Source organism: Artemia franciscana, chromosome 18 (genome assembly GCF_032884065.1).
Source record: "Artemia franciscana chromosome 18, ASM3288406v1, whole genome shotgun sequence".
NCBI lineage: Eukaryota > Metazoa > Arthropoda > Branchiopoda > Anostraca > Artemiidae > Artemia > Artemia franciscana.
Window position 1 is genome coordinate 26,445,158 of NC_088880.1, and position 12,585 is coordinate 26,457,742.

General features: G+C 35.3%; 1 protein-coding gene across 2 annotated transcripts in view; it reads left to right on the top strand.

The window, feature by feature from the left end:
- The first annotated feature begins 644 nt into the window (after positions 1-644).
- LOC136038818 (casein kinase II subunit alpha) overlaps positions 645-12,585 on the top strand; it is a 37,866-nt gene continuing 25,925 nt past the window's right edge. Inside the window, exons 1-3 of one of the 2 annotated variants that reach the window (XM_065722210.1) lie at positions 645-752; positions 8,352-8,617; positions 12,019-12,231. In XM_065722210.1, coding sequence (XP_065578282.1) covers positions 8,411-8,617; positions 12,019-12,231 — 420 coding nt within the window. In that variant the 5' untranslated portion in view covers positions 645-752; positions 8,352-8,410. Of the gene's footprint in view, positions 789-8,351; positions 8,618-12,018; positions 12,232-12,585 lie in introns of both variants that reach the window. The other variant, XM_065722211.1, reaches the window with a different exon arrangement.

Genomic DNA, 12,585 nt, shown 5'->3' on the forward strand with positions numbered 1-12,585 from the left:
GGCTTGAAAACTTTTATGAGAGCATAGTCAATTATAAACTCAGACACACCTGTGTTGCCTTGCTGTTAAAAGTCCCATTCACAGTGCGTCTTGTTCATATGATACTAAATCTTAGATGGAAATAGCAGCATTGCTTTCATCAGCTTAGCAATGTCTGATATCCTTTATTTTGATATATTTTATGAAATATAATAGCTGCCATACCAATTTTTGAATGGAATATGCTGAATGCTTTCCTACGACAAGGAAGAGCCTTCTAATTTTGTTTCGACGGAAAAATATCTAATTTTTTTCAAACTGAAAAAACTCCACTTCCGGTTTTCCAAAAGGAAATACACATTCACCTGTTATTCTAGGAGGAAAAAATCTCTGTACTAGTAGTTATTACTTTGTATTAGTAGCAGTGAATTAAAATCAACTTGGTGGACTGTGACGAAAAACTTGAGAGACAGGGCTAATTGGAGTAAATCCAAGACAGACAGTCTCAGTGAGGGGCAAAGCCGGCATAACCTTTTTTCAGAATTGTATAAATCATGGCGTTTTACTTGTTGATAGATGCTCTACCATCCATTCTAGGGTGTGAAACTTTTAGTGGTCAAAAATATCTTTTCCATTTGAACTACTTCTGCCATCTAAATTATTATTTTATTTTTCTGCCATTTTGACTTGGAATGTAAACAGAGTGCACGCTACTAAAAAGAAAAAAATAGGGAGAAACTATTGGACTTTTTCACATAATCTTACCAAAATTTGTAAGAAATGCAGTGAATTGCACAACTCAATAATTGGTAAACCATAGAAAGTTAAAACAAATGAGCTATTGGTCGCATAGGCTATCTTCGAGGTGTTTTATAACTCCTACAATATAGGCCTAGACTAGAAATTGAAATAAAATTTGTTGCTGATAATTTTCCCCTACAGAGCCATAGCCCAATTTATATATTACGTAAAGATCTATTGGTTGGCCTCATTTGAAGGATGCATAATAGTGTATAGGCTAAAATAAAAATCTGACACTAGGCTAAATTCATTAGGGTAAAAGACCTCTTTTGGGGAAAGACCACTTTGCTTTGGTATTTCGGAAAAAAGTGAAATTCTAGTTTAGGTACTGTTTGCTGTCTTGGAAAGGTGTTAGGTCAGGAAATTAGGCTAAAACTTTCAGCAATGAATCCAGGGCCAAAAACACAATCTGGGAATGTATTGCCAAGCTTCTATATAAACCCTCTTCTGATTTTTAAGTCTTAAGAAATTAGCCTATTTGACATCTTATAGGCTACCTATTGAAATTTTGACTAAACATTTTACCTTAATTTTAGTTATTACTTTCTTTTTCTTTGATTTTAGGCTAGTTGAAGCTGATAACAGTTTTGTTGTTGGCTATTTGATCTGAAGATCCATTTTTTAAGGCTTCACTTTTATAACACACATATTTTCAAAGAGCACTGCCCTCTAAAGGGAGAAGGAGTAGAGATAGTTACTTCAGAATACTCTTCCAGGACATACTTTTGTCTGTAGACCCATCCCAGAAAGGGTAAAATTCTAGTTAATTGACTTCTTGCTATCTTGGAAAGGGTTTAGGTTAGGAAAATGAAACTTTCAGGGATGAATCTACAGACTAAAGTATGTCCCTAGAAGGTGTTTTGGAGCATCTACCTCCACTCCTTCTCCCTCTAGAGGGCCCTGACCTTTGATGACCTTTAAAAGTATGTGTGTTATAAAAGTGAAACCTTGCAAAATAGAATTTCTGCTTAATTGAAGTACAACAAAATTTTTTTTCAGCTTCATAACTTTGCTCAATTCCATTTTATAAGGTTTTAAAGATATCCAAATACATTTCCTAAATTTTGAAAAAAAATAGATATGGCTCAAAATTCTACTGAAATAACAGGAATTGCATTTTCAAAACTAAAGGCAGAGAAAAAGCAACTAGTAACTGAAAATTAAGGTAAAATTTTGTTTTGTCAAAATTTCAATTGGTATAGACCTGTCATATAGGCAGATTTCAGGGCCCTCTATAGGGAAAAAGAGTGGAGGTAGTTGCTTCAAAATACCTTCCTGGGACATACTTTAGCCTGCAGACCTATCCCTGAAAGTTTCATTTTCCTAACCTAAACCCTTTCCAAGATAGCAAGAAGTCAATTAACTAGAATTTTACCCCAGAAAGTTTCATTTTCCTAATCTCACCTCTTTCCATGATAAAAAAAGTAGCTGAACTATAATTTTACCCAGAAAAATTGAGATGGGTTTTTGGACCACCCCTATTTTACTATAGCATGATAAAATCTGAGGGTAGCAACAAAAGCCCCACCTTCTTGGTGAATTTTTCACCAATAGTTTATAGGTACAAATTAAAATGTAAAAAGAAAAATACTTTTCTTTGAATGGTGTTCTCTGTTTTGACAAGCATTTGAAAAGAAAATGTTATAGGCTATTAAATATTTATAGAAATAAATATCAAACAATAAAGTTACATTTTTAGAATCAGAAGAAAATCAGCTTTCTGTTAATGTGTGAATAAAACTGAAACAATAAAAGAATATATACATCAACATAGAATAATTGGTTTTTCCAAGAAGACTTTCTTCCAGGTATGCTAATAAACTAAAAATTTCAAGTGTTGGATCTCAAATAATTTTGACAATAAACATATTCATAAATAATTTAGGTTTTTAGTTATTTATTGATATATACAGCTCTTCTTAATGCCTATTTGGTAACAAGATGTGAGGATTTTTGTTTTACATAATTTTTGCTTGATTAGATACTGGTTCTGTTAGAAAACCATGGTTCTGTTATAAATTAGTCCATTAAATCATAGAACATGTTGCCTTACCATGTTGTTTCAAGAAATAATGTTACAGCTTTGATTGGAACTTTATTTTGTGAATAGTATTTTTTAGAACTAAAATATTTATATCATTTGTATGAGCTGTTTTACTTAGTTCCCCTAAGACAAGTGCCATAAATTTGTCTCTGTGCATTCTGATGTATATGTTTAGTTCTGTAACGTTTTTGGCCTATGGACCTTATGTGTTATTAATTAAAAAAAATTTCCACTAAATAAGTTTTTCAAAGAAAAGTAAAGAAGTCCATTAAACCAAAATGAGCAAAAATAGAATCAAATGATCTACCTAATGTAAGACTGCCACACATCAGCACTTTTATAGCTTTAATAAATAAAAATGAGTAAGGTTTTAAGAAATAAATATCAGCATATGTACATTAAACTGACAATGTACATTCATTTATATTTTTTATCAGTATATTGCAAATTATATTCTGGCATTGAGAAGGCATAGGAATTCTGAGCCCTATTCGTGTTAATTTCTACTTGTTTAAGTTTGACTAGTTTTTTATTGCAATTTCTATTTGTTTTGGGTTTCATTTATTTATTGAAGCTGATTCGTGGTAGTCTTAAACTTGGTAGATTATTTGATTATTTTTGCTCATTTTTGGTTTAATAAAGTGCTTTACTTTTCTTTAAAAAACTTTTTTGTGAAAAAAGTTTTTATTAATCAATTTCTGTTTGTTTTGTATTGATACAGTCTTTTCCAGGAAAAAAGAAAGTAATATTGTAAATTCTTTTTAAGAATTTATAGTTTGGCCTGCTATTTGTATGCTGGGAAACTTTTTCAACACTTTAAAAAAAAACATACACCCTTTTAAAAATCATGACACTAATAGTAGTGTTTAATTTAGTTTCATACCTCCTCTAGTTAGCCTGAAAATTAAAACTTAATACCATTCTCAAAAACTTCTATCTAGCTTGGATACACTTACATTGTTCTGATTGGGTTAAATTTTAAGAGCAGAAGTAGCCCCAACTTAATACCCTCAGTCATTCTAGGTATATTGCTTAGATGTCTTTTTGGTAAACAGAATACACATAGTAAATTTTGATTTAGTTTTAAGCCAACATTTAGTTTTTAAGCATGATGTGTAAATTGCATAACTGTTGAGGGTTGACCTACCCAATAACCCTAGACATAGTTAAACTGTTCATTTTTAGGGGAAATTTTTTTTTTGGTGGTAGGGGGGAGGCTATGTGAGAGGATCTTTCACTATAGGAATTTCTCATGGGGAAGATAATTTCCTTGTTTAACAAACAAGAGCTAAGAGCTCATATGACACTTGTAACGAGGCCTGAAGAGCCAAGAGCTCATAGGTATGAGCTCTAACAAAATTCTAAGAATCAATAGATTGTTCTAAAAGGAAAATCAGAGGCTTAATGCTGGTTGGGATTTTAAATAAGAGCTCTGAGTCATGATGTCCTTCTAAATATCAAAATCTATTAAGGTCCAATCACCCACTTGTAAGTTATAAATACCTCTTTTTTCTTTTTCCTCTCCCTTTAGCCCCCCAGATGGTCGAATCTGGGAAAACGACTTTATCAAGTCAATTTTCGCAGCTCCTTGACATGCCTACCAATTTTCATTGTCCTAGCATGTCCAGAAGCATCAAACTTGCCAAAGCACTGAACCCCTCCCCCAAAGGGAGCGAATCCAGTATGGTTACGTCAATCACGTATCTATGACATTTGCTTATTCTATCCACCAAGCTCCTCCGCTCTAAGCATTTTCCAAGATTTCCAATTTCCCCCTCCAACTCCCCCCAATGTTAACAGATCTGGTCGGGATTTGAAATAAGAGCTGTGAGACATGAATGCCTTCTAAATATCAAATTTCATTAAGATCTGGTCACCTGTTCTTAAGTTAAAAATACCTCAATTTTTCTAATTTTCCCAAATTAACACCCAAAGCTCCTCCAAAGAGAATGGATTTGTTCCAATTATGTTAATCACGTATCTAGAACTTGTGCTTATTCTACCCATCAAGTTTCATCCTGATCTATCCACTCTAAGTGTTTTTCAAGATTTCTGTTTCCCTCCTCCAACCCCCTATGTCCCTGGATCCAATTCAAGTCAAAAATGGAGCATCTGAGACATAAGATGCTTCTGTATATCAAGTTTCGTTAAGATCCAATCTCCTATTCATAAGATAAAAATACCCCAATTTTCACATTTTCCAAGAATTCCCGTTTCCCCCTCCAACTTCCCCCAATGTCAAAGGATCTGGTCGGAATTCAAAATAAGAGCTTTAAAGCCAAAGATCCTTCTAAATATCAAATTTCAATTAAGATCTGCTCACCCGTTCATAAGTTACAAGTACCTCATTTTTCCAAATTACCCCCACCCCAACTCCACCAAAGAGAGGGGAATTGGTCCATTTATGTCAGTCATGTATCTTAGACTTGTTTTTATTCTTCCCATCCAGTTTCATCCTGATCTCTCTGCTTTAAGTATTTTCTAAGATTTCTGGTCCCCCCTCCCCAATGATGCTGGATCTGGTTGAGATTTAAAATAAGAGATCTGAGTTACAAGGTCCTTCCAAATATGAAGTTTCATGAAGATCCAATCACTCCTTTGTAAGTTAAAAATACGTAATTTTTTCTAATTTTTTACAATTAAATCCTCCCTCTCAATTCCCCCAAATAGAGTGGATCCGTTCCAATTATGTCAGTCATGTATCTAAGACGTTTGCTTATTTTTCCATCCAAATTTCATCCCGATCCTTCCACTCTAAGCATTTTCCATGATTTTAGGTCCCCCCCCCCCAAACTCCCCCCAATGTCACCAGATCCCGCCGGGATTTAAATAAGAGCTTTGAGACACGATATCCTTCTAAATATCAAATTTCATTGAGATCCAATCACTTGTTTGTAAGTTAAAAATACCTTATTTTTTCTAATTTTTCAGAATTAACCCTCCCCCCAACTACCCCAAAGAGAGAGAATCTGTTTCCGGTTATGTCAATCATGTATCTAGGACTTGTGCATATTTTCCCCACCAAGTTTCATCCCAATCCCTCCACTCTTAAGTGTTCCAAGATTTTAGGTTTCCCCCTCCCAATTCCCTCCCCCTCCAATGTCACCAGATCCAGATTAGAGTGGAATTAAAATAAATGTTACATATGCTTTTCTCCAATAAGGAGGGAGATATCGTCTCTCAGCACCATTATTCAGGCTTTTTCTACATGAAGGGAGATGAGGTGTTGATTCCCCCAGTCCCCAGTACCCACTTCTATATTTATCTGAAGGCTTTTACAGAGTTATGCCATTTGGATCTTCTGCTCTTTTATGCATCTTCCCCACTCTCCCCCTATGCATTGACCCTCCACCCCTCCTTTATTAAAGCTGATGGGGAATTATACATCACTAAACATTATTTAATAAAAAATAAAAGTGAATCAACTTAGTTAAATAAAGAATTAAGATTACTAACCATATTAACCACGAATCTTGCATCGACTGCTTGACTTTTGAGGAACAAATGCGGCACCAAGGCCGTATCCAGGGAGGGGAGGAGTACTGGGTTTGTACTTAAAATGTCACTCGAATTTGTGATTTTCGTTTGAATGAGTCCTCTCCTCATCTTTGAGGGTTCAATGTTACCACCCGTGGGAAAAAATAAATACATAATCATACATTTGTGATATTTCTTCTGGGGAAAAATGCAAAATTCTACATATTTGCAGATAGGAGCTCTACTCTAGGGTTAATTCATAGGCGAAATCTAAAGCTGTAATTTCCCTCAAGATTGCTTGCCCTTTTAGGGGGTTTTCTCCACTTTTTCGAAAATTTTCTCATATTCTTATGGAATATGATAAAATTGGAGTCAGCATAAAAAACCAATTCTTTTGATGTATCAATTGTCATCAAAATTCTGTTTCTTGTAGTTCCAGTTACTATTGGCCAAAGTTGCTCCTTACTTACAGTACTTTACCACAACTGTTGGGTAGGGAAAATCTAAATCTTCTTATGCTGTCCACTGTTTTTAGTTAAAAACTTGTTTTCTTGTTTAATATCTCCTTTCTTGCTCCTAATTTGCTTTTAATTAATGGTGTAAAGCCTGTCTTTGGGGAAAGTTCCTCAAACGTTTTCAGTGAAGTTGTGGGGATTTTCTAAGATATGTATTGTCTGATTTCTTTGTGCTTTTTAGAAAATTTAAGCTATTTGCATTACATTGTATTTACGATTACTCTCCATGCTATGTAAAACGTGGTCCATTTCTGCATATGTTATTCTTCTAGCACAATAATTTTACAGGCCTATGCAGGGGTGGATACGGAATTTGAGGAGCGGGGCAATAAATTTTGGCTCCTCGTTTTTGCTCCTCTGACCTTGTAAATTGTGAAATTTTGACCTTTGGCGTGGCATTTGCCCCTAAAACCACTTGTGGATCCGCCCCTGGGCCTTTGAAGTCAGAACTTTGGTGGAGATGGCCACGTGCAAGGTTGAGCTTGCGCTTATTTCTGGGTATTAAACGGTAATTTCAGAAATGTTTTCAGAATCTATTAAAGTTTGAACATACTATGACGCCAAAATCTGAATACCAGTGTATCTGAATTATTTAACAGACATATGATTTGAAAGGATTAATTGGTAGTCCACATACCCTTGTACAAATTTGGAACCAGGAACTGATTTTCTTAATTAAGTTTAAGAACCTGATCTTAGCCAATTTAAGATGTTATGGGCGAGCTAGTATTCCTACCATGCAAAATCTGTCGTCCGGCTCATGCTGTACTTTGGAATAATTCGTGATTTAATTTCAAACACATTCTACTTCGTAAGCTACATGGATAAGGGGCTTCAGGCCCACACCTACGCAGGATTTGAAGATTTTTTGAATTTACAGTAATTTTTATGTACTTTTTTTCCTTTATTCTTTGATTCCATTTTCTTGAATTTTTTCTCCCTCGGGGGGGGGGGGGAGGGACTAATTACTGTAACCCCCTGACCTTTCTTCATTTGGGAGGACATATTTGGACTTAGATTATAATATGACCCTTGAGTGGGTAACGGCTCTCATTACGTAATCAATAGTTTTAACTGGAAACGTTTATGTTTAAATATTGCAGCATAAAAATAAAAACTTAAACCTTATTTTATGGGGAGGGGAGAGGTCAACATAATGACAGACATCCTTTTATCTAGGAAAACTTATATTTTGCCCTTTTTCTCTAGGCGTTTATGTACAAAAATAAGCTTTATGTACAGTCTCGAGGCTGAGGGGGCAGTAGCCCTGCTCATATTTACGATAAACCTTGATATGATGTTAGAAATGAGCGTAAATTAGATGAAAAAACGCTAGTTTCTTATCAGTTGAAAGTAAACAGCAACGTTAAAACTTAATATTGACAGAAATTGTCTTGTTTATGAGAGTGGCTGCAGCTCTTACTGTAAAACATGGTTGGATTTTTTTGTATGTCAGCACATTATCCACCACTAGACCCTTCCCGCCCCACCCTTCTTTCTTGAGTAGCTACAATTGACGTCATTTTATGTTTTAGCTGACCTTGCTGCACGTCGACTTCTCCTCCAGCGTCCTCTGAGCTCATCAACTGACAGGATGCCATTAGCCAGTTCTGCTCGGGTGTATGCTGATGTAAACTCTCACAAACCCCGAGAATACTGGGACTATGAGGCACACATTGTCTCTTGGGGAGAGCAGGATGATTATCAACTTGTTAGGAAGCTAGGAAGAGGAAAATACAGCGAAGTTTTTGAAGCCATTAATATAAGAGACAATGAAAAGTGTGTAGTAAAAATTTTAAAGGTAATTTAAATTAACATTTTTTATTATCCTCTGTTGTTTTCAAGGACGTCATCTTGCTAAATAATAGATGGGCAAGGGCTATAAAGTAACCATTTTTTATTGTTCTGATATCCCACCCTCTTACCCATGGGCGGTAGGCTATACATAGTTGTATACACTTTGAAAGAAAGAATATTAAAAAAATTTCCTGGTTCCGCAGGATCTTAAAAGAAAGTTGCATGCATGGTCATCCTTCTCTGGAAAAGTAAGAGATTTCATGTTTTGTAAATAGTGTTTTCAGGGTTCTCAGACACATCAGATATTATCTTATGATCTTCATTAAAATTCCACCCTGTGGAGTTTAACTTCTTTTCATAAAAATTATACGAATGTCATTTGCTGACAGCTTTTGATGGAAACTTCAAATTTAATAAGTTCTGCGTGTTTAGAATAAGCATAAATAATAGATTTTGTTGCTGCATATGTTACAATTTTGTTTTATTTCTTTCGGTTTCTATTGACAAGCGTCGCTCTTTACTTGCAGTTTGTTACTACGAACCGTTTTAGACCCGAGGTTCTCTGAAAGCGAAGGTGGTGACCATCCGCTGCTTCAACCCCGCTTTTTACATTCAAGTTTACTATATTTATAATGACACATTGAGAATGACAATTCTCCCGGTAAAGGCGCGCCCCTCCTAATATTTCTTGGCGGGGGTGGGTATGAAATGTCAGGCATGGATTATAGGGTTAATGTTTCCACGGTTTTCAATGTAGATTCTTCGAATAAATCTTTTTATAGGAATGTCCCCCATGACCGCCGGCAGGAGGAATAGGTGGTAATGTCCCTTTGAAACAAGAAATGAAATGTGCATAAATAGGAAAATAAGAAATATCTAAACTTAAATCCAGATAAAAGCAAAACTTTGTGCCCTGGGAAATTCTCTGGTTACACTCATGCCGACCCCTTTTCACCTCTACCTCTTTTCTACCAACGAGCACATGGATGTAGTTATCTTTCATGTTATACAGAAAATATTTTTTGAATAGTAGGTGCTCTTCAGCACTCATACTATTTTTGTAGCCCGGAAATGCTCCTGAGAATGGAGGGAGATTAGAGATGGCTTTGACCCCCCCCCCCCACTAAATCTTCTATTTTGTCTGAAGGCTTATCGAGAGAAAATTTGTGCATAAAAAGCCCATTTTGAGGCTTCTGGTACCCACCTCCCCCTACATAAAGGTCCACTAGTCATCTTTCGTAATAGCTGGTGCGACATAATACACACTGTGAATATCTTTATAAAACCCCAAATTAATACACTTCGTGTACTGAAGCTTACAGCGTTCGTCTGTATTAAGTGTTTTCTTGTGTGAATTACTGCTGCGTTATGGCCGAATGTCCCAAAGCGCGGCATTACTGCCTCTGGGAAGCTCCAATGTACAGGCTTCGATTATTTCAAATCAATTTGCTATCTCAAAATTTTCACTCGATAGCATTTTGACCCTCTTTGAGCCAAAATTCCCTTTTGCATCGGCGTGAAAATTTTGGGAGATGGGGGACAAAATGTATTTTTCAGTATTTAGGGAGGGAGCAATTTTCTTGTTTTCTTTTAATTTTTTTTCAATGAAAACAGCAACAAATCAGGCATTTGAAAATACCCCAAGAAAGGTATTTCCAAATTTTAGGGTAGGCTCCTCCTGCTCTCTCCCAATTGATGCAGCTGTTTTTATTGCGCCGTAGAATGAAAGAAAACAACACTTTGATATGGCGCAACCTCTTTTGCTACTTTTAAAGGTCACTAGAAGTTTCAAGTTCCATTGAAACGAGCTCTCTTTCGAGATTCTTAAACCGCTTTTTCAATATGATGGTCCCTGGGAAAGAGGTCATTTTTCCACTTTTTCCAAAATCAGGCAAATTTTTCCAGGCTCATTACTTTTGGTGAGGAACTTTAAACTTGTTGGATTTCGCATATTTAGAATCATATATTTTTGGATGTATATTGTTGTCAAAAAATTGTTTCTATTTTTATATTTTTGTTAACTACAAATACAAATCGCTCCTTACTTTAAGTTCGTTACTATGAACTGTTCGATAGCAGCTCAGTCAGCTACAAGAGAAAAGGCGGAGGGAAAACTTCAGCAAACTATAAATTGTTTTTAGTAAGTAAACTAAACTGTTAACGTAATTGCAAACTAAACTACAAGTCAAGTAAAATAACAGGTAAACAAAATATCGAATGGATCTGAACTATAAAATAGCTCAGTTTGTAACGGATGGGGGAGGAGTCTGTATTTTTTGGCCTTTTTTTTCCCTGGCTTATTTGGAGAGGGATTTAGTGCCTTTTCCCAATAGAAGACCTACACTTCTGTGATTCTGAAGAGTTAGGGGTTCTGGAGTTAGGGATGAACGCTGCAGGGTTTAGTATTACTTACCATGATAATGAGTATAGGCCATAAGAATTTGAAAAAAACGCGTGTGTCCTGTTTTCTCTTTAGAAACGTTTAAAATAATAAGCAAGGTATTACAAACTAATATTATGCAATGCATTTGTGAAAGGACCATAATCGTTCAGCCACAGTTCTTATCAAAAGTTATTATCTGAATCAGTACTTATTTTTCTGCATAACGTTTTACGTTTCTACGGCTGGAGGGGGGGGGTATTGCTGTGTTGGAATTCCAAAGTGGATTTGCATTTGTAAGAAATATTCTAATTTCCCTTCAACAATGTTAGACCACACACTAATACCCAAGCACATGGAAGAAATTTATCAATACCCGTCCTCTTATAGTCATTTTGTATTGATTGATGTATGAAGCTGAACAGATTAGAAGTTTACAGATAAAAGCTGAACATATTAAGAAGCTGAATAAACCACACATAAATACCCGAGCACATGGAAGAACTTTATCAATATCCGTCCTCTTATAGTCATTTTGTGTTGATTGATGTATGAAGCTGAACAGATTAAAAGTTATTGGGCTGCATTACAGATATTGAGCTGCTAAAAAGATATAGTCATTATGTGTCGCTTGATGTATGAAGCTGAACAGATTAAAAGTTATTGAGCTGCGTTACAGATATTGAGCTGCTAAAAATGTATAGTCATTTTGTGTTGATTGACGTATGAAGCTGAACAGATTAAAAGTTATTGAGCTGCGTTACAGATATTGAGCTGCTAAAAAGATATGGTCATTATGTGTCGCTTGATGTATGAAGCTGAACAGATTAAAAGTTATTGAGCTGCGTTACAGATATTGAGCTGCTAAAAATGTATAGACATTTTGTGTTGATTGACATATGAAGCTGAACAGATTAAAAGTTTATCATGGACTTCAAGAGTTTTCAGCTTTTTCTCATTTATTTTAATTTGGATGCCAAGTTCTATTATTGATTTAGTATTAATTAGTTTTCTTTGTATTTCAGCCAGTAAAGAAGAAAAAAATAAAGCGGGAGATTAAAATTCTAGAGAACCTGACTGGTGGGACAAATATTATTTCCCTGCTAGCTGTTGTTAAGGATCCTGTTTCCAGAACGCCAGCCCTTATTTTTGAACATGTAAATAACACTGACTTCAAACAGCTTTATCAGACACTGACAGACTATGATATCCGTTTTTACCTCTATGAGCTGCTTAAGGTATTTTTTGCTTTTTTATCAGTCTTGATTCACTAGGGTCGTTAGTGACACAGTATGTGGTCCCTTGAGGGTTTTCCTGGGGTTTATTAAGTATTTCAATTCAATTTTAATTAGGAAAAAGCAATGTAGTTAGTAATTAGGTGCAGATTTTGCAATAATTATCATAACTGTGATATCAATTTTGAGCTGCTAAAAAGGTATTTTTTTTTTTTGACTTTTTATGAAATTTGGTTTGCTAGGGTCCTTAGTATCCCAACATATGATCTCAAGATAGAGTTTCTGGCGATTACCAAATTGCCAAATTTTCGGAAAAATTGGAAAAAAATGAGGTATTTTTAATTTACGAAAGAGTGA